Source organism: Ascaphus truei, chromosome 2, assembly GCF_040206685.1.
Source record: "Ascaphus truei isolate aAscTru1 chromosome 2, aAscTru1.hap1, whole genome shotgun sequence".
Classification (NCBI taxonomy): domain Eukaryota; kingdom Metazoa; phylum Chordata; class Amphibia; order Anura; family Ascaphidae; genus Ascaphus; species Ascaphus truei.
In genome coordinates, this window is record NC_134484.1 from 99,803,301 (window position 1) to 99,827,400 (window position 24,100).

The 24,100-nt window shown below is 37.1% G+C and overlaps 1 protein-coding gene across 2 annotated transcripts in view; it reads right to left on the reverse strand.

Moving 5' to 3' along the window:
- Positions 1 to 381: 381 nt before the first annotated feature.
- Positions 382 to 24,100, reverse strand: part of PREX2 (phosphatidylinositol-3,4,5-trisphosphate dependent Rac exchange factor 2) — a 330,482-nt gene continuing 306,763 nt past the window's right edge. For both annotated transcript variants that reach the window (XM_075583773.1, XM_075583771.1), the window contains exons 38-40: positions 14,521 to 14,623; positions 8,202 to 8,269; positions 382 to 2,269 (exon numbers count right to left, since the gene is read on the reverse strand). In XM_075583773.1, the coding sequence (XP_075439888.1) occupies positions 2,224 to 2,269; positions 8,202 to 8,269; positions 14,521 to 14,623 (217 nt within the window). In that variant the 3' untranslated portion in view covers positions 382 to 2,223. The remainder of the gene's footprint in view (positions 2,270 to 8,201; positions 8,270 to 14,520; positions 14,624 to 24,100) is intronic.

Here is a 24,100-nt window from a genome sequence, read left to right on the forward strand (position 1 = left end):
TACTGTATATGAGTTTAAAATGTTAGCATCTTGCCCAGTGAGCAGGACCTTTTCTTTTTCAGTTACAAACCTCTAGTTTCTGAGATCACCAGAGCAACCTTTACATTGTATTCGGCTCTGGGGAGAGCCCTGTTTAAACCTCCAGGGCACTTAAGATGTCAAATGCGTATATCTCCTGAATGAAGAATCAGATGTCAGAAATAAAAACAGCTGCTTTAAAGGCAGCTAACCAAAATGAGACTTATTTGCCATTACATGGTACACCAATAATTGAATGTGACCTATGGTTCCATATAAATTAGTATAACATACTGTATAGCTGCATGTGTTTAATATCAAACTGGAGGGATAAAGTATATCACACCTACTTTACCAGGCACCGTTTACAAAGATTTATTGTAAATATATCATGGGATTATAGATAACATCTGTTCACTTACATCCTCAAGTAGTGTGCAACAAATTACCCGGCAATAAGACCCCTCCTTACACTTTAAGAGGCAGATGCATCAGCACAAAGAAAATGAAGGTTGTGATTCAAGGAAATGTAGTACAAATGTGGGGCAAAACCAACTGGGGTCTCTTTACTACATTTTCATGGCTCCATGAAAAGCACCATGTTTATCAAAGTAACTCTATAAAATCATGTAGGCCCAGATCTAGAAGAGAGTGCTAAGCTTTAACCCACCTTTGCCCCTGTTCATAGGAATGGGCATAAAGGCATGCACCGTTTTGTGGATTTGGGCTTTAGAATTTTCCCTTCGATGAATCTCGCGCATTCTTTTGGACTGGTTTTGCAACTGAGAGACTTATGTACAGGCGTGGTCAACTTCAGCCCTCAAGGGCCACCAGCAGGTCAAATTTTAAGAATATCCCTGCTTCAGCACAGGTGGCTCAATCAGTGGCTCAGTCAATGACAAGACTGGAATTGGCCACCCCTGCTTTATTGCATAACATAAAAACATGTTTTCAAAATGATTTATTCCTTTGATACATCTAGTGCAGATTTGGTGCTCCAGAATAGCCCAACTTTTCCCTTGATTCAAGGACCCCAATGTGTTTTGGCTCAGCAGTTCCCCTCTGTTGCACCATATATAAGACACTTGTTTGTGAAGCTGATTAACCTCTCTTCTGACCTGGCAGATTTGATGGCACAAATGAAAGGGAAACTGGGAGAAGAAAAGGTGCAAGATACGATGCATCTTATTATATATAATCCAGATTACTCCTATAATAGACACTCCCCAAATGGCAATCTGATGCGCAGAGGGGCAAAAATGGAGCAAAGATTTCTTGAGTATATTTTTAGAGTATATTGGGAGACAAAAGTTAGGCTTCCTTTTAATTGGACTTTCCATTTCAAAACAGTAAATGCGTAACTTATCCTAATTACATACAATGTTATATTCTTTCTACTGAATGTGATTATATTTTTGCATCAGTGAAAAAGTAAAGTCCATTTCTGACCATTCTCTGTGATCTGGTTAGTAGGTGAAGTGTATAATGTTATACATTTCCAGCAACCAAAAGTAAATCAATGTAAAATAGCACCTAAAGTTTCATCTTTCCAAATGTGTGCAATATCTTTCATCACAAATTTGCTGCTTCATTACAGAATGCTGTTATTCTTTCTCGCTTCATAAAATGTTTTCTTGTTCTTGAAGAACAATGACCAAGATGTACACTGATTTTTTTTCCACTTTGTCCTTCCCTTCCACGTGAAGCGGTGAGGGGAAATGATTTACTGTAGTTATAGTATGTATGGTAGAGTTTATTGATAATAAGTATAGATATAAAAGCTTTTTCCATTCCATTCCAACGGTGAGCAATATGCATATCTGATCATACAATGGGTTAAAAATACAAAGAAATAGAGCTAAATATGGTTTTCTATGTGTTAATTTACTCCCACCATGTTCCTCACTTTTCATATATTCGATGTCCTTTGTGAATATTTGACTGGCCAATGTCTAAGTGCTTAATACACTCTAGTTCCTGTATATGAGTCCACAAAATATGCAATTTGCTTGTAGAGTTCTATAAAGTTCATGTTCAAAATTACATTGTGTCTTGAGATGTCCAGTGTCCATGGGACGGGGCAGATACTGTAACTGTTTAACCTGAGTGTGAGTCAATTTTCTGAGCAAACATTACAGAAGCAGTAATGCTTTGTGTTTTCTTTCCCAATATCCAGTTATCTGATTGCTTGTTGGGCAGATGTCTTTATGCTTCTCCATCACCTGGTGGCGGCTGACACAGCTTGTACAATCTAGTGGAAGACATACAGCAAATACATGAGCTTTACAGATCAATTACACTAAAAAGCAAAATAAGTAACCAAAACACTGCTGCTTCAGGCTATGGCAGATATTAAACTTTTAAACTTAACACAAAATAGCAATCTCGCGCTACCTATAAGGTGAGGCTATATATATATATATATGAAAAGAGAAAAAAAAGAAAACAGGCGCACACCTAGTGCATTAACATAATAACAAGGGTTTATAGAACATTAAAATCAACAAATGCCCACTCACAAAAGTACCACAACTATTTTCTATTTACAGTTTTTATTAGTATTATGTTTTTTTCAATAATTGTTGTTGATTGCTATCACATTTTTATCTTTGAAAAATTGGGTTCATTTTTTAATTAGCTTTCTTCTTATCACCCCATTGGGTGTATCTACAGGTTCATTCTTCTTCAGCTTTGTTTAGGATTTATTAGAGGCGCTGCTTCATTATTTTTTGTTATTTTTTTGTCTTTTTATTTTTTATTTTTTGTCTTTTTTGTGCTATATATATATATATATATATATATATATATATATACACACACACACTTATGGGGTAGCGCTACCTAGGATCTATACCAGAGGTGTGCAAACGTTTGTCGTCGTCCCCCCCCCCACATGGTATCTGGCGTCAAACGACACTGCAGGGTCATTTGATGCCGCGTTGCTGAAGCCATCGTAGAGAAGGTAAGATAGTTACAGAGGCCTCACGCCCCCCCGCGCCCCCCCCCCGGCATTTAATTTAAATGCATTGGGGAGACAGCGGGACCTCTGAAACCACCGTGCCCCCCCCAAAAAAATATTGAACCCCATAGTTTGCGCACTCCTGATCTATACCAATGGATAATCAGACAAGAAAAAAAAAGAGACATTCTATTGATCATGCACACTTATGGGAAGAAAAACTTATTTTTTTGTGCACAAGCTTGGGCAGGAGAGATCAAGTTAAACCCTTGGCAATTAAATTATTAAAATGTAACTTTTATTTGTATATATAAAGAAAGAAAACATCATCTGTGCTCCTTATTGGCAATGAAGAAGCCTATTTGATGGCGAAAAGCACAATGTGTGTGTCACCAGATTCTGCAGCACGGTACAATGGATGGAGAGTTTAAACTAGGATGGAAGGGGGAGGGGAATGAAACAGATAACTAACTAAATAGAATAGATGAGGAAACAAGGGGTTATAGAGGTAGAATGGGGGCAAGTGCGAAATTGACAAGCAGTGAGACACCCATAGTAAACACAGATAATACTAGAAAACTTCTGAAGACTAAACTAAGTGGGCGCAGAAAGGAAGGAGCAGATAAGATAATAGTACAGGCTGAAAAAAAACTTAAATGCATGCTTGCTAATGCAAGATGTCTGACAGATAAAATGGAGGAGCTTGAATTAATAGCTGCAAAGGAGCAGTATGATAACATAGGCATTACTGAAACATGGTGGGATGAAACTCATGACTGGGCAGTTAATTTAGAGGGTTATTCCATTTTTTGGAAGGATCGGGCAAATAGAAGAGGAGGTGGTCTATGTTTATATGTTAAACCGGATCATAAACCTATTATAAGGAAGATATTTATAAAGGGAATGATGAAAATGTAGTGACCTTGTGGATTGAAATTAGCAGTGGAGGTAAAAGTATAAAGAAAATGTTTGTAGTGATATTCTATAAACCACCAAATATTGGTGAGATTGAGGAAAAATACTTTTGCAAATGGAGAAGGCATCAAAAATAGGTCATGTTTGCAAAATGGGTGATTTTAATTATCCAGACATAGACTGGGGCAATGAGATTAGCATTACAACAAAAGGAAACAGGTTTTTAGGGGCGCTTAAAGACAATTTATTGAGGAACCAACCAGGAGAGGGGCAATACTGGATTTGGTAATATCAAACAATATAGAAGTAATAGCAAATATTCAAGTTCTGTTAACAGTGATATCAATAGCACCCAAAGTCATGCAGTAGCTGCAAAGGCAAACAAGATCTTATCTTGCATTAAACGGGCAATGGATGGAAGGGAAGTAACATAATTATGCCCCTTTCTAAAGCATTAGTAAGACCACACCTTGAATATGGAGAACAATTTTGGGCACCACTCCTTGGAAGACATTATGGAACTAGAGAGAGGGCAGAGAAGAGCCACCAAATTAATAAAGGGGATGGACAATCTAACTTATGATGAGAGGCTAGCTAAATTAGGTTTATTTACATTAGAAAAGAGGCGGGTAAGAGGGGATATGATAACTATATACAAATATATTCAGGGATAGTACAAAGAGCTTTCAAAATAACTATTCATCCCAAGGGCAGTATAAAGGACTCTGGGTCATCCCTTGAAGTTGGAGGAAAGGAAATTTCACCAGCAACAAAGGAAAGGGTTCTTTACAGTAAGGGCAGTTAAAATGTGGAATTCATTACCCATGGAGACTGTGATGGCAGATACAATAGATTTGTTCAAAAAAAGGTTGGACATCTTTTAGAAAGGAAATATATACAGGGATATACCAAATAAGTAAACATGGGAAGGATGTTGATCCAGGGAGTAATCTGATTGCCAATTCTTGGAGTCAGGAAGGAATTTATTTTTCCCCTTATGAGATATCATTGGATGAAATAACAATTGGGTTTTTTGTTTGCCTTCCTCTGGATCAATAAGTAAGTATAAATATAGGATAAAGTATCTGTTGTCTAAATTTAGCATAGGTTGAACTTGATGGACGCATGTCTTTTTTTCAAGCTCATCTACTATGTAACTACAGTATGTAACTATGTAACAATGGGGGTACATACAAATAAGGACAAACTTGCACACACCGATACAAACAGTGCTGAGGGCCCTGCTCGTGATAGCTTAGAAGAGAATTGACACAGATACAGTACTTTTAAGACACATTTTAAAGTTTATTGCATCTATTTTTTATCATCATTGCCAATATGGAGCACTGATGTTTTCTTTCTTTAGATATTTTATTGCAACAATCAAATACAAGTTAAATGTAATCAATTTAATTGACTAGAGTTTAACTGGATCTCTCGTCCTCAACCTCATTCATAGTAAAAGGGTTGGGTTTTTTTTTTTTGCATCATTTATAGAATTTCTCTTTTTCTTGTCTGATCATATATGGCAGATATGAAGAACATAGGGGTGGATCCTCAGAAGGTCGCTCATTTTTTACCGTCCTGGTATTTTCCTTAAATAAAGTCCTGGTATTTTCATTAAATAATGGAGCCTTACATTTTAGGCTTACTCATGTGCAAATCATATGGTAATGAGCAGTTCACCTAACAGCGGAGATCCTCAGACCTCCGTTCATGTTATAAAAACACTACAATATTTAGCACCTTCCAAAAGCTGCCCTTACTCCCATTTAGACACTGATTATCATTGTGTTATTTATTGGAATAGCCTAAAAGCAATGTACTGTAATGAGTATAGGACTTAACCCTTTCATTATAAAAAAAAAATTTCATGTGTCATAAAAAGATATATATTATGGATTATATAAATGTCTGAAATACATCATAAACTATATTATGGTTTTGAGTGATTACAGTGATATGTTTGCGTGAACTAATATGGTATATAATGTAATAATGACTGTATAAAGTATGCGTGTATAATAATGTATATCCATGCTTATCTGAACAATATAAATTAATATTGTTGAGCTACTGTATGTATGGCTATACATGATTGTACATCCCTACTTTATAGACATTACATACCATATAATTGAGAAATATAATGTGTAAAAATGATAAATGCCTCACTATTCTAACAAGCTTTGCATTAACTTTTGGTAACGCACATGAGATTCTCTGTTATTAATGCTGCCATTAACACGCTGTAAGTTTGACCAATGCACATGTGCAGTGTATTGGAAAACGAGTCTCCACACTAGGATCATCCCCATTCCTACAGGTAACGTAAGTAAGGATGGTGTTTTGCTAACGGATCTTACTTATGCATATGATTAGCTTTAAGGCTCCCTGTTAAATTAAGGATCAATAACGTCTGTAACGTAATTAGGTAATGCAACGTTATTTGCCCTCATTTAGCGGCCTTCTGAGGATCTACCCCATAGTTCTACCATTTAAACTGTTGTTTAGAGTTAAAATAAATATACTATAAACGCTTTATGAATGCAATAGTTGCGGCAGTACTGTAAATGTTGTATGTTATTCAGTCCAACGGTGAGCCCTTCCTGCCAGGAATCCCCCCTCAATATTTACATTTACAGTAGTTTTAGGTATTATTCATGTTTTGCAACATATGTCCCTACACTATTTACAAAGCGATGCTGTACCATAAGACACCTTATAGTATATTCAAGTAAGTGGGGGGGGAGGGGGGGAGCCTTTTGGCTTATCCCTGTTTAGTAATATGGCCCTATGTCCTGCATGGCTGTAAAACTCTACATGCAAGGTACTGTATGTGCTGCATAAATCAAAATACAAATGCATGAAAAACTGCATGTAACTATTTCAGTGCACTGTGTGGCGGCTCATCTCTGAGTGCACTATGTGGAGGCTCATCTCTCAGTGCACTGTGTGGAGGCTCATCGCTCAGTGCACTGTGTGGAGGCTCATCTCTCAGTACACTGTGTGGAGGCTCATCTCAGTGCACTGTGTGGAGGCTCATCTCTCAGTGCACTGTGTGGAAGCTCATCACTCAGTGCACTGTGTGGAGGCTCATCTCAGTGCACTGTGTGGAGGCTCATCTCTCAGTGCACTGTGTGGAGGCCCATCGCTCAGTGCACTGTGTGGAGGCTCATCTCTCAGTGCAGGGGCTAGAAAAAGAGATGCACGAAGAGTTCCCACAAGTTCATGGCAAAATTTGCTATATTAAAAAAGTCAATATTTAGGTCTCATGACCCTCTGTATACTGCCATTTAGCAAAATGCTCTTAGCATTTAATGACATTTAGCAATGCCGCTATTGTTTTTTTTTTTTTTTCAATAAAATGTTTAAAAATGTACACATACAGTATTGTGCAGATATTTGTCAAAACAAAAAGTCAAATTTAAGATAAAAGAGCAGTACAACCGCCAAACTACTTTAAAGACATTCACACATCTCTAGATAACAAATATGACTTATTTTATCACATTTCCAGGGCTACACATTTGTTAGGGAATTATCTTGACCCTTTTGTAGCGAAACCCGAAACATCCCCTTATTTTTTAATGCATTTTAAAGTAGAACAGGACATGATACTCTGGATGAAGTCATCCTAATGATACAGTAGAAAGTAAAATTAGAACATCCTTCTTTCAACTGCTCACACATTTCTACATAAAGTGCAAATTCCTGCTGACTTTCCCTACTGTTTTATTACTTTGTTTGGCTTATATTAAGTCTTCAGATACAATAAACCCTTTCTCCTGTGATGGTTGACACTACTTTACAGAACAATAGCCCTGGGACTTTGTTGGCTAATTGCCTAGTGTTTAAAATGTGGAATCTGTATCAGTCAAGTGAAAGAAAAAGACACATTTTTATTGATGTTGCCTTTCAATCATCTTTTTGTGCTGTAACACTAGAGACAAGATTGTAGTGCAGTTACTGTTACCCATATACCCGGCAATCATTATACCCTACCCCTAGTATTCGTGTAATTATTGTCCCCCACCCCCTATTATTCACGCTTTGGCAATACTGAAATGTTCTTTCGTCATGCCAATAAAGCTGATTTGATTTGATTTGATTTGAGTTAAAACATTTTTTTTTCATATGAAGTATTCAATTGATTATTTCTTGATTGCGTTTCATATGGTTTCTAAAGAGAACTTTCCACAAATAAGAAGAAAACATTGAATCAGATTATTTTTGTTTTGATTCCCTCTGCCTTTATTTATTTTCAGATTTGCACCTTTAAACATGAGGTGATTTCGCGGTCACATACCTTGGAGCAGATGGTGGAGTTCGGTCTCTCACTCCAAGATTCTTGGCTGTGTTCTGAACTCTTGCTCCCTGAAACAGCAAATAAAAATATCACCTGTGAGCAGTCTGCAACACTGCTTTTCACCATTATCTCTTAGCATACAGTGCTTCTCTACAGCCAGGGATTCTGGGTAATGACATGCAAATCAGCACACAGAGAAGACAGGTACAAAAAAAACCAGGAATCAATCATGTTTTTATGATTTAGATTTGTTAATGAACTGCAGAAGTAAACTGTTAGGCCTACACCTAACCTCTTTGGCACTAGAAAATGTTGTAGTGTTTTTCTCCCTGAATGCTTACAAGGACAGATGAGAGATTTGGAAGAAATATATATATATATACATTCCAGATAACATTCCAAGAGACACTGTTTTTAAGTTATCCTTGCTTCATTCATTGTAACATCGCCGGAAGAAGAGATCAGTGTATCTCGAAAGCTCGCACAAATAAAAGCATTTCGTTAGCCACAGAACGGTATCATCTATTTATTTTTTGATTATTGAAGCTCGGCTAACACGGTACTGATACCTCTACATATATATATATATATATATATATATATATATAATCAAAAAATAAATAGATGATACCGTTCTGTGGCTAACGAAATGCTTTTATTTGTGCGAGCTTTCGAGATACACTGATCTCTTCTTCCGGCGATGTTACAATGAATAAGCAAACGGTATACTTAAAAACAGTGTTTATTGGAATGTTATCTGTGCTGTTCCTTCCCCCGGTGTAGATGTGTTTTATGGCTAGAGGTGTCAAAAGGTTACTGAAAGCAAGTGAAGAAAGAGTGTGTATGTGTATCAGTGTGAATAAAAATGAATGGAGAGCCCACAGTATATACAGTGCTTTACACAAGGTGTGTGTGGAGTGGGAGTGGATATAAATGGTGTGGGTGGGTGTGGAAATGTGAGAGTTTGTAGCTCGCACAAATAAAAGCATTTCGTTAGCCACAGAACGGTATCATCTATTTATTTTTTGATTATTGAAGCTCGGCTAACACGGTACTGATACCTCTACATATATATATATATATATATATATATATATATATATATATATATATATATATATATATATATATATATATATAAAATACATAAATGACAAAGGTGGGAGAGGGAGTAGGTGATATGATACCTTTTATTGGATATAAAGAAAGAAAGAATCCCTTTAGTGTGGCACTGGAGAGGTTCACCCTAATTAAAACTTAAATTTTATTATACCTGATTAAAATAAATTGTTTGGAATAACCACATACATAAAACAAACATACAATGATATTAAAAGACGGAGAGGTGTGATAGGGTGTTTAGTGGAGGTATAATTATATATAAATACCTCTCTAATTAATACTTAGTGGACCCTATAGTAAGGGTGATCGCTATACTGGATATGTATAGGTATATATCAGACCCCTAGCCAAAAGCAATGGAAGGAGGCAAAGGCAGATGAATATGCTTAGCTGTTGGATGTGAGACTGAGTATATTGCTGGCTGAGTTGAAGCAGCCACTACTCACTGCACATGGTGTCATTAAATATACTATTGTAAGCTTTATTTTGACAGGTCTAGTATGAGGCCAGCCACATTCACTGCAGATATATAGTAGATCAACCCTAGGGTCTGAGTGCTCTTGCTGCCCACGAACGCAGTCTACGAAGCACTCAGACAGTATATCACACACACCTCACCGATGAGCCGACATCACGTGACGGTGACGTCAGACGTACCCTACGTACGTTTCACCGTAACTGGCTTCATCGGGGGCAGTGAATGTGGCTGGCCTCATACTAGACCTGTCAAAATAAAGCTTACAATAGTATATTTAATGACACCATGTGCAGTGAGTAGTGGCTGCTTCAACTCAGCCAGCAATATACTCAGTCTCACATCCAACAGCTAAGCATATTCATCTGCCTTTGCCTCCTTCCATTGCTTTTGGCTAGGGGTCTGATATATACATATACATATCCAGTATAGCGATCACCCTTACTATAGGGTCCACTAAGTATTAATTAGAGAGGTATTTATATATAATTATACCTCCACTAAACACCCTATCACACCTCTCCGTCTTTTAATATCATTGTATGTTTGTTTTATGTATGTGGTTATTCCAAACAATTTATTTTAATCAGGTATAATAAAATTTAAGTTTTAATTAGGGTGAACCTCTCCAGTGCCACACTAAAGGGATTCTTTCTTTCTTTCTTTATATTCACTATGTGTACACTCCCTGTGAGCACCACCCTCCTCTAGCAATTGTTTGGATTAGATTCCCTCCTCAGCTTGAGCAGAGTTTACAATCTGCAGCTTCCAACTGCATGCAGATTTCTTTTCTGTTTACCTTTTATTGGACAAACAAGTAGTCAATATGTTACAAGCTTTCAAACATCTCAGGGTTCTTCATCGAGTATGGCCGAAATACAGAAACAATATAATATACAGGGACATCTGGTTATGATGATGTAGACAGGAAATATAAAATAAGATTAGGTAGAAACAGGTAGCTGGTGTGAAAATTAACAGTAGGCTTTTCTTTTTTTGAAATGCAAAGGCGGCCTATGCCTATGTAAGGGGAGGTGAGGAAAAGTGGAGTGAGGCAAGACAGGGAATGTGGAAAATATCTATCTATATAGAAACCACTGTAAGTATATTATGTTTGGTTAACTATGTAAAGAATGTTATCAGGGAATAGTGCATATTTGCTTGTGTACACACATACTGTATGCATTCAAATATACACCATACATACACACACACACACACACACACACACACACACACACACACACACAAATATAAACGTATGCACATATACAAAACAAACAGTGTACGTACATACAGACATACTGTACATACATACATACTGTACATACATACATACATAAATACATACTGTACATACATACATACAGGTAAACTGATTTGAAAACATGTAACATTTCAACTACTTGTTGGTCCAATAAAAGGTATAATACCTCATACTCCCTCTCCCCCCTTTGTTACTACATGGAAGAAAGGACCAACACAGCTCCCCATCTGTCTTTAAATACATAACTGATTCATTCTAGATGCACAGTACCAATTTTAAGACATTTAGCATACAAAGACGGTGAGCAAGCATGGCAGCACGTGTGCAAACTGCAAAACCATGGACTTTATCAATAATTAAACATCCACTCTGTTTCAAAGTCATTATCTCTAGCAATTCATGTGCTAATATTCGGTGGGACACACCATGACAAGTTATTAGAAATTATAGTTAACAGAAAGATTACTGTTTCATGTAAGACAGATAAATTACATTTTTACCACCACAGTGGCAGAGCAGTTAATGGCAGTCTGATTTGTCAGACAGACCACCTAAGTAAATGTGTGATTTTGCTGGTGGATTGTAAAACACATACTGTATACAAAACACTTTAACTGTATATCTGTGTGTCAAAAAGGAAATTCATCTTAATCAGATTTAATTCATTACACATTAAGCGCACAATTACATTGTACACAAATATTAGTGGGGGTTGGTTCCATTAGCCTGGCCTGGAGTTTTGCCTGTAACAATTGTTGGGGGTTTTAGTCTGGTTGTGCCAATATCAACATTTGTATATATATTATTATAATAAAAACGTATTGTAATGTTATTTAATTAAAGCAAAGTATAAAGTTTAATTTAGCAATTTTCTTTTCTCATTTTTGAGTCATCTGAGATTTTTTGGGGGGCCTAACACTTTTTTGTAGGCCCTGGGCACTGTACCCATTGTGTATAATGGATAATCCAGAGGGATTAGTGCAGTATGAAAACCAAAGTAAACACCGAAAGTGGAGTAGAGAACAGAATGTAGAACCTATAATAGCAATTGGTCCGACACACATTGGTTGTTTAGCTTCATTGTTGAGTGCCTGGACAATCTCCTCTTCAAACATTGGATAACATCCAAATTAGTGAACATAGTCAGCCATGTTTTAATAAGAATGATGGCTTTAGGCCATAGATCATATTAATATGCATAGCCATACTGACCAAACTAGATGAAGTAAAGGCATGGTGCTTGTTGTGTGACAAATTTGAAAGTAACTTATTCTCCGGTATGGAAATTAGTAGAAAAAGGAGGACCTTGTTTTAATTCAATATTGCCTGCAAACGATAGTGACAATATGAATAGAAATGTAAATAATTGTTTGTGGGTTGCAAAGGAATAACGTTTGCCATGGCAGTTGGATTTAGTGGTGCTAGGTGGGCGGTTTTTCAGAACTCACCACCAATATTCAGTAGGTAATGCAAAACGTTTTGAGGAAGCCAGAGTCTATAATTACACAGGGTGTGCCCCTGGAGGAAGAGGTCTGAATTAGTGCAAGTATTATTTCTATCATATTTTTCCCACTGTTATAGGATGTTTAGGTTTACCAAAAACGCTATGATGCAAAATACCAGGAGCAATAGCCATAGAAGTTTTTGGTGCATCATAGTCCGTGGGATATAGAGTTGTGCTTATGTTCCTTTTTCATAGTTGATGTTCTTATATAAATATTTAACTAACCATAATTTAGGTTACTATTATCTTCCTGATCATAACCTCTTGGTTATAGAAGCTGTGTGTATTATTAAACAGTGCTGTCTAAATATAAGACTTTCTAGGGCCTTCTTGCTTATGACCCCATGTTATTCCATGAAGTAGTATGACTACTTCAAAGTAAATACTCTAATGCTCTAATTATTAGTCCTTCACCTATTGATAATTGATATAAATGTATGTCGCTTATTTTGACACTCTTAGGCTAAGTCCCCGCTAGCGCTGATCGGGCTGAGTGGGCGGCGCTTGCGGAGGAGACTTACATACACGTGGTGCGCGCGACTCTCGTGCACGTGCACACACGCTCAGCCGCGATCGGCGCTTACATTAACAAAAAACTATACTTCCCCACGCGCTCAGCTGACCCGCAATGTCGCCCCCGAGGTGAAAAAGGAGAAGATTTGGAGAAGCCTTTGAGTGGGCACCCAATATAATGGGACGTCCCACCTTTCCGTGTAGGATTATCACTTTGTTCCTTTTTATTTGTGGTCAAAGTGTGAGTTATGTAAACCTTGCTGGCAAATACTGTAGGTGTTGTGATTGTAAGCAACTGAACGAATGCAGTCTTGATTAGCAGTGTAATTTGTCTCATCCATATGGGAGAAAAGTTTAATGTAATTACTAGTATTACTATTTATTTATAATGTGTGGATATATTATAGAGAGCAGTACATGTGCATACCGTACTGGAGTTTAATACACATTCCCGCTTATTATCAGGTCTACCTTACTTGTATTCTTTTATTATTACATACAGTAAGCCTTTTTTCTGTGTACATGAGTTACCTTGTACATCCTGCTGTTAACTTCTGATATTACTGCAGCAATAAAGCTTTTCACATTCACCTAAGCAAAGCCTACTTGGATTTTTAACATCTAGCGCAGGCCTGCACAACTCCAGACATTCAACTCCAATAGGTAAAATCATGTTCTAAAAATACTAAGTGATAAAATAAAGCTTTTTGTACTAAAACAATTTCTAAAACTCTAACTCTGCAAAGCTTTATGCCTGATAAGATAGTTTTGCACAAAACTATAACTAATGACACCAAGGTTATTGATTAAACCATCAGTGCTAAGAGACACTGCCAAAAAAATACATTAATGATACACCCATTACAATAAGTGCTGATGTCAATAAAACATTTTTTCACAAGATTCTAAATCAGTTTTTTTAACATCACTAATATATCCAATTCAATTCCAATGCTTAGATAGAACTCTACCACTGGGATTGTGCTTAAGGTATTATAATTGTAAATGTTTATCTAAAATATTAAAAAATCAATTGTTATGTCTACAGCTACCTTGTGGTCACCATTTTCAGAAGTGCAACCATACAAAAGGAAAACAGCAATTTTATTTTAGGGTCCATAATATTATGCATATTCCTTGTGGTACATTATGTTAAAATGTCTATTAAATATATTATGCATAACTTTTTTTTCCCGTTATCCTCAACAGTAATCACTTTTTTTTTTATCATGAGCTCATTTTTCTTGGCTTGTGTTATTTAAAATGCTAGTAAACCAACATATTTACTAGGAGACTAAGGTGATTAAACCACTTTGTTTTGTGGCATAACCTTTACCAGCAAAAGAAAACAGTTGTTCTTGTGGGCATAATGCCATCTTATTATGGTTTAGCCACAGTACCTTTACATATTGCACAGTGACTTCTAGCAGTGACTGACCTGTTTTCTCATCACATCTGTTGCTTGCATGATGTAACGGGGCGGCAGTCCATGACTCCGAGCGAGAACAATAGCTTGTTCAAGGGTGACACTCAGAGTGCATCTACAGTAGGATAAAAACATATATACAGTAAGAACACATTTCAAGTTGTTCACCTACAGTACAGTATTATCAACCATGAAATCATTTTTTCCACATAATACAGTACATGGATTCTGCAGACTTTAAAGCAAAGGCAATCATTGCGGAGTCGGACCATATTTACTATGCACACTTTTTGGCGCTGGAAGACTCAACCCAATTCAATGGGCTGTGAAATTGGAGTGTTTGTGGTCAGCGAAAGGAGATATCATATATATTTATATATATATATATATATATATATATATATATATATATATATATATATATATGTAGAGGTATCAGTACCGTGTTAGCCGAGCTTCAATAATCAAAAAATAAATAGATGATACCGTTCTGTGGCTAACGAAATGCTTTTATTTGTGCGAGCTTTCGAGATACACTGATCTCTTCTTCCGGCGATGTTACAATGAATGAAGCAAGCAAAGGGTATACATAAAAACAGTGTTTTTAAGTATTGTATTGTATGTCTTTATTTATATAGCGCCATTAATGTACATAGCGCTTCACAGTAGTAATACATGGGGTAATCAAATAAATAACAGATAATATAAATAACAGATCATGGGAATAAGTGCTTTAGACATAAAAGTATACCTTTTGCTTGCTTCATTCATTGTAACATCGCCGGAAGAAGAGATCAGTGTATCTCGAAAGCTCGCACAAATAAAAGCATTTCGTTAGCCACAGAACGGTATCATCTATTTATTTTTTGATATATATATATATATAAATGAGTTCTTCAGTATTCGGTGATACCTTTTTTATTGGACTAACAATTTATGTCATAGGACAAGCTTTCGAGAGTTATCCTCTCTTCTTCAGGTCAAGCAATACTGATATACAAAGGAATCTATGGCTAAAACAGTGTGGAGAGAGGAAAAAAAACAGATATTTACTGTAGATAAGGTAGGGTGTTAAGTGTTTGAAGCCAGGTGACAGTGTCAAAGAAAGGTGGGGAGGGGGAGGGATACTGGGGTGGAGAGAAAGTGTAGATAAGAATAGAGGCAAGCAGGATAATTACAAGCAATTTTGATAGGGTGTGAGAAAACCCATGGCCACATTAAGTCCTTTGGTTTTGGTGTCAAAAAGTCTTATCATTCTGAGTTCAAATGTTTTCCATTCTTGGGTGCTTGTAAACATTCCATTGAGGATTTTGATTTTTAGATCTTTTTTGGAATGATCTGGCTGTGAGAAGTGATGTCCCACAGGTGAGCAGTATCTTCCTTCTTCGTGATGGAGTACAGAGTGTCTGTGCATATTCATTCTTCCTTGTAGTTTTTGGCTGGTTTCCCCAATGTAGCAACCTTGGTCACATTTGTTGCACTGAATCATATACACTAAATTCCTGGATGTGCAGCTGTATGATCCTTTAACATTGAATGTTCTATGGTTGTGACTGGCTGTGGGGTCCTGGAAAATATGTTTGCAGAGTTTGCAGCGTTTGTTGCTGCACGGTTTTGTGCCATTATCCATGTCTTTAAAATCGTTGTGGAGTTTTCTGCTGACTAATTTCTGTTTGAGGTTTGGTGGTTGCCGGAATGCAAGAATGGGAGGTTTGGAAAAGATTTCTTTTAATGTCGCATCCTCTGTCAGCATGGGTTGCAGATCTTTGATTATTTTTCGTATACCTTCTAGGGTACGGTTGTATGTGGTCACTAGTGGTATGCGTGTGGTAGGTTCTTTCTGTCTGTATTGTAGCAGGTGTTCTCGTGGGGATTTTATTGCAGATGTAATAGTTTTGGCAATGGTCTTTGGTTTGTATCCCTTCTGTCTGAACGATTCGGTCAGGGTTGTGAGATGCCTGTTTCTGTTTTCAGTGTTAGAGCATATGCGGTGGTATCTTATAGCCTGGCTGTGTATGATACCTTGTTTTGTATGAGTGGGATGGAAGCTGGAGTTGTGGAGGTAACTGCATCTGTCAGTTGGTTTCTTGTATACAGATGTGTGTAGTTTGCCATCTTTCAGTGTTACTGTAGTATCTAGAAAGTTTACTAGGTTTGCCGAATAATCCATTTTGAGTTTAATTGATGGATGGAATGAGTTCAGGAACTCATGGAATTGTTTTAGGTTTTCTTCACCCTCTGTCCATATTATAAACAGGTCATTAATGTATCTGTAGTATTTGTAGGGTTTGTGGAGGCATATAGTTAGGAATCTTTGTTCAAGATTTGCCATGAAAAGATTGGCATATTGCGGTGCCATCTTGGTACCCATTGCAGTCCCTACCTTATCTACAGTAAATATCTGTTTGTTTTTTTTCCCTCTCTCCACACTGTTTTAGCCATAGATTCCTTTGTATATCAGTATTGCTTAACCTGAAGAAGAGAGGATAACTCTCGAAAGCTTGTCCTATGGCATAAATTGTTAGTCCAATAAAAAAGGTATCACCGAATACTGAAGAACTCATTTATTCTGCACTATCGCAACTGGACTAACACGGCTATTTTCTGCTTTATATATAATATATATATATATAGCTTTGTACAATTCAATGGGCTGTAAGGTGTCTTCCAGTGCCAAATGGTGTCTTATGCCAGAGCATTTTATATTTACAGAGGAGTAAACAGCACCACGTAGTGTTATACAGGTTTGAGCAGAAAATCAAAATACTCAAAATACATTTCATACCACCTGGAAATGACTCTTCTCACACTTGAAAGAGATGTTTCCAGCTGGTCATTCTTATTGGCATAATTTCTTCTTCCCAGCCAAAATAAAATTTTGCAGATAAATGTACCTATTAATGTCATTTAATGAGGAATGTGTGACAGGTCAGCCAACAGGAAAATCAGCAAACATTCAGATGTGATGAATAGTGGACAATTTTTTACAATTTCTTTTGCTACTACTTAAACTTAACATAGAAAATACAGAGCTCCTCATACTTCCTCCCAAACATGGCCCTACTACCTCTTTCCACATTACTGTTGGAAGTTCAGTCATTCACCCAGTAGCCCAAGCACACTGCCTAGGTGTCACATTCAACTCCTCTCTTACATTCAAAAGTATCTAAAACCGGACGCTTTTTCCTCCGCAATATAACAAAGATACGCCCTTTCTTCTGTTGCTCGACTGCTAAAACTCTGACACCGACCCTCATTCTCTCCCATCTTGATTACTATGTACCCAGTCCTTGGTATATACCTCTATCAGATTGAGTTTGAGGTTATATTAGATGCATGGTAGTAATTTAATGCACCTAACCAGATATAATCACCATATGCTACTTTCTGGCGCAATTTAGACCTGGTCTTCGATGGTTAATAGTACCATTGCTGCATCTGCCTCATGTATCCCATTTCATCAGTTAAACGAGATATTTAGTGTTTAACTATTTAGAAAAGGTGATAGGCAGTTCGTCATACCTACTTTTAACTTTTGTTACACCTACATTATCGGTAATATATGTTTTATGTATTGTCAATAAAGGTTATATTTTATATGTAGGTGGTGTGCATATAAGTGAATTTTCTACTGAGCACACTGTCTCATGAGCTCATCATTTTTCTGATTCACTTCAGTTCACAGTTTGCACCCACCTGTTAATTATCGATTATTTTCAATTAATTAGTATGTTTTCTAGTTGATCACTCCCTATCCCACTCTTTTTTGTTACCTACTAATTGATTGTAAGCTCTTCAGAGCAGGGACTCCTCTTCCTAAATGTCACTTTTATGTCTGAAGCACTTATTCCCATTACCTGTTATTTGTATTATGTTATTTATATGGATTGTCATGTGTATTACTGCTGTGAAGCACTATGTACATTAATGGTGCTATATAAATAAAGACATACATACATACTATATACAGCAATAGCACATTTCATCTTGCTTTTTTCTTAAGCTATGGTCACAACAGAAGCCATTAATACAAGCAGCAGTTTACTGCCACTTATTCAAAATGGGTCAATATAACTACATAATAAATCACTGTTCCAAAAATGTTACTAAATACTTTGCGGTTAGGTCGACAATGGTCTATTATAGTATAGGTACATCTTGATACAGTGAGGCAGAGAGCTGAACTGTATACCAACACAATTAGCAAATCCAATTGAAATGAAGTTCTTCTTTGCTCAACACCCTACAGAGCCTTAGGGAGTATTTCAATATGCTGCGAATTAACAGATCACAAAGGACCCCCTTTCAAGTAAATAGGAGTTTCAATCACAGTTGCTTAAAGACATGCAGGAGTGCTGCTGCTTTTCAGTGTTCAAAAGGTCAAATCATTAAGAACCACACCTGCAGGCATGCAAATGTCCATATCTTAATCCACATCTTAAATGTTTTATTGCTGAAGTGAAAAAGAGATCAATGGTATTCCGTTTTTTATTACCCACAAGTCAGAATAACAAATCAATGCAGTATAAAACTATACTATTAAACACTGTAAATGATCATGACAAATGACATTGCAATTAACATTATGTACCTATAATTCAGGTTGTGGTATTCAAGATATAATAAGGCCATTATATCTAATCATTTATGCTGTTGTAAGCATATATTTATAGCTTGTGCTGTGACACCATGCTGGTCATTTAGATAATCCTGAATATAAATAACTTGTTAGTTGTTACTATTGTGTAACTCTTGGTTTTATTAAAGGAGCAATCCAAGCAATATCCCACATGTGTATTTAAAAAAAAAAAAATCCATTCTGTAGTATTAGATAATACTTCATACTTTTTTTTTAAATTAAACTCTTAATGCCATTTTAATGAGTTTTAATATATTGAACATCCTTTGATTTCTAGAGCAGGTTTTAGCCCACCTCCCCAGCAGTGCAAGATATTTGCAACACTTTCCTGTTTGTGATCATTTGTTGCCAATGTTCCCAGTAGTTTGAGCTGTAAACTGTAACAAAAGAATGTTACCTTAGTAATATAAGAACACATTGTAGCTGCTGAGTTACACTGACTGAAGAATTTAATTGAAACTGAAAGGCAGCCATTTAGTGAACCCTGGGAAGCAGTATTTTGCTGATCGATCACAGGAAAACGAATTGATACGCAGCTTAGGTAATTAGTTTTCAATAAAGGTAATGTATTAAAACAAAACAAAGATTTATATATTTTTTAAAGCAGCTTAGACTGCCTCTTTAATTCCTTTTGAGAATGGCCAATGTCAGACAGTAGATTCAGTAGATTCAAGCTCCTCATCTAAATGTAAGTGCAGCTAAGGAGCAATACCTGGCTTCCATATCTCTCCTCTACGCTAACACCTACTGGATAAACTGTTCATGCTCTTTTTAATGGGTCAACATCTTCACAGCCCAAGAACGCCTTCTTTAGCTGGACACACTTCCAAATAAGGACTATTAGGTGATATGGTACAAATATGTTCAATGAGAAATCAAAGATCTTGCAGGGGGCCTTTTCAACCCAAGTATTGTAAAACAGTAAAAAGAAAATGTCACCCCGCTACAGAAGTAGGGATTCTTTATTGTTAATAAAAATGTGGAAAAAATACTTACAGAGACAAAGATGGCAGTTACAGTAGATATGTTTAAGACGAGATCAGAGGCCATATTTACCACGCAGTGCTAAGCCATAACACACCATACCGCAATGCAAGACGTCCACCTTTGAATGGGCAAGTGAATGCGGGGGTCTTACAGAACCATGAGGCATATTATGGTTTACCACCACTTAGTAAAGGTGGGGCCTGGATATTCTCCTACCAATGAATGCTAGTAATGGCTACAGTATGTAGGTTATGACATTTAGTGAATTATTGATCTAGGGTGACTTCGTTTTCCCCTTGTGAAAGGTGATTAAAAAAACATTGCATTGGGATTTATGGTTTACCTTCCTATAAATATAAATGTGTGTACTACCCATATAAAAAGTTAGATATACATTTGTATTTAGTAGACACAAATTTCTATTTTTTAACCGTGAACAGCTATTTATCAGTATAAACTTTTGTTGTTCGGAAGAGTAAATCAAGTTGAGGAAGGTATATCATATCTTTATGTTTATGTCCATTCTTGCCAAAAATATGATCAGTTTGAGTTTACTTCTCTAGCTGGTTGGTATAGAATGGCTGCTTTATGGGTTTCTGCTGTCCTTCTTCCAAAATATAAGACTTGGCTTTGATCATACTTCTTTCTAATCTAGTAGAAAAAACTCTGAAAACTGTTTATCATAATCCAAAGCCCTCAGTGTTTCTTTTTGAAGGACAATTTTTCATTCGATAACTCAGTTTCACATAAACTTAATCTTCCATTTACGGGATTTTATGCGGTGTAATTCTTGTGTGATATATTTATTGAAACCTGCTCCGATGTTATTTATAGTAAACAGGCCGCAGGGCAGGCTTCTGGCCACAATGAGCTACAGTATGATCAAAGCCTGGCATTTTTTATGGTGATAGAGTAGACTAAGTTAAATACATTCTGCAAAAGTTGCAATATACTCTATAAGCAAACATTTACTAAATAAAAATGCTGCATGTCAAATATACAAGATGTTACCAGCTCTTTGTGCTCCCCTTTCTACTGTTCTGTTTTATTCCACTATACAGGCATACCCCGCATTAACGTACGCAATAGGACCGGAGCATGTATGTAAAGCGAAAATGTACTTAAAGTGAAGCACTACCTTTTTCTCATTTATCATGCATGTACTGTACTGCAATCGTCATATACGTGCATAACTAATGTAAATAACGCATTTGTAACAGGATCTATAGTCTCTCCGCTTGCGCACAGCTTCGGTACAGGTAGTGAGTCGGTATTGCTGTTCAGGACGTTCTGACCGGTGCATGCGTGAGCTGCCGTTTGCCTATTGAGCGATATGTCCTTACTCGCGAGTGTACTTAAAGTGAGTGTCCTTAAACCGAGCTATGCCTGTACAGTATTTCTCTAATTGTCCAATAAATGCTGCATTTGTTAAATATTCATTATGCCTAACCGCGGAAAGGATGCACTAAAAAAATCCATATTTGACATGATCAGGGCTCAGTTCTTATGCAGACTTTAGAAAATGATCATTAGACTCATTTTTTTCCCAAACGCTGTTAAAAATACTATAAACTATTGACTGTTTTTCATGAAGTATGTGATCATGATGAAAAGGAGAGAATGAAGATAAAAAATAAAATGTTAGCCAGCTGCCTGTATATGGGACTGCCCCTTTACCCAGAGTTAGATGTGTAGTGTGTGGTCAAGCTGTTGAAAGAACCTAGAGGCTGAGTGGAGTGATAACGCATTTATTCTCCGCTGACAAGTTCAAACAATCTGTGACAAACAGCAGCTCCAGACACTTGAATACAGAAATTCGAGCATCAGCTGTGTGAGGTGTAGAGATGCGTGAACTTGCCAAGATTCGCTTTGCTGATGTTGCAATCGATCTGGAGATAGGTAAAAAGAAATCTCAATTTAACTTTTGGCACCAAAACGTACAGCTTTTTTAAAGCTCCAAGGTAATTAAAGTGACGAAATAGTGACGAAATAGTAGCACCGTGACTACATTTAAAAACAAATTGAACGTTTGATCGAAATTTAGAAGTACAAGTAAACGAAAATGAATCGAACGTGCAATGCCTCTTAGTGTAAAGAAAACTCGAGGAGGTGAGACAGAAAAGTATCCCCTTTAATCATGGCACAGTTAACACCTAAATGTAAAACTCGATTTTATTAAAGTAATTTAAAATAATGTGTAAGGGATTATGGACAAACAGAACAAACACTTGAACATATAATAAAATGATGTGGAGTGTAATTAGCAAGCGTAACTGGTGAATGATGAAACACTAGGAAGATATTATATTAAAGATCTACCCACAAAACTATTGTTGTGTGTGTTTATGCTTCCGTTGTCCTTCAAAGGAAATTAAATTCCCTGAATTGCTAAAGAAACCCTAACATTAGGGGGTTCCTTAAACACTGCACCTCCCACAGAAAAGCTATAATACACAGCTGGATGCCAAGAATTGGCCAAAATGTGATATATCTGTAAAATGTTCTCTAAATGACCAGCTGATAGAATGTTTAATTGAAGGTCTATGAGACGCAGCCTAAACTCTATAGGTGGGTGGGTATACTCACCCCTCCACCACTAAGCATGAGGCAGTTCTATGCTTAGTTAGATAGTGCTGGAACCTGCACATCAGATAGACGTTTGATCAGAGGTGCTGTAATCAGTATCCAGCTATAAATAGCTGTTGCAAGGCTCAAGAGATATTAATAGTACTGTGGATGGTGTCCGTTAGGTACATTTACGGCGACGCCAGAGATTAAAGACTACTTTGTTTCTCTGGATAAAACTTTCAGGAAACAATCAAGACTCTGGTGGGATATAATAAGTCTTGAAAACTACTCTTTGATAAAGCGCCTCCACGGCGGGAAACGCGTCAGAGTTTTAACCTTGTGTGTCTGTCTTTTTTTGGCCATTATGCCCAATAAATAATCTTTAATATATTTTTTTGCCCCAGCCTTTTTTCATTTTTCTGGCAGTGCTCCGCTTTTTCTCCTTTTCTATTTTTGTTCCAGTGGTGTTGCAGCACGCCCCGGTACCAATCTTTGCAGATCAGCTGTCGTCATCAGAGGATTTCCTCTAGGAGCTGCAGAGTGGATCCGGTTTTTGAACCTGTGTGCGGTCTACACCCCTACTCCTCACCTGTTTCAGGACGGACTACAGCTGACGGGGACGAACGGCTACAGCCCTGGATCGCTCACCGTTTCTCCTGCAGTGACCACCACCCCCCAGACTCCGTCGGATGTTACATCGCGGCATTACCATCGGGCACCCGGTAAGGCGGCGGGAGACTCTGCTTGCAGGTCTCTACTACCAACAGCCAGTCCTGTTACACTGGGGAGCCATTACCGCAGTCCCGAGTGAGGAGGGTGTTTCCATCTTATACGGGGGGCTGGCACCATCGGCTATGTCGGTGTATACCCCGACATTTCGCAGGTGAGGTGGGTGTTACACAGACCCACACACAACATCGGGTTCATTACGGGACACTCTATGCTTTATTTTTTATGCCGGTTTATGTGATTTCTTGAGCATACAGCACTTGCCATATTTGCAGCTTCCACGTGGGGATTTTCCCCGTTTTTCTACTTGAAAACTATATCAAAGCCAAATTGATCCCAAGGGGACTGCGCATAAACTTGTCGCCCTCACATTCCTCCACTGATAATGCATTTATGAAGGAATGGGAGAACACATTGTCTGCATGTTCAAAAGATTTGATGCAAATCATTATTAAACACGAAAAGATTGCTTTAGATACAGTGAACACTGATCTTAAGACACTAACCTCAGAGGTAGGAACTTGGAATAAACATGAGAAATTTCTTGTATGAATTACAACTGAAAAACAATATTCTGAAATACAGACATGAAATTAAAATACGTAAACACAAGAAATTTGCAAGAGATACTCTAGATTACAAGGAGGACAAAGTTTGTAAATTTAAGAA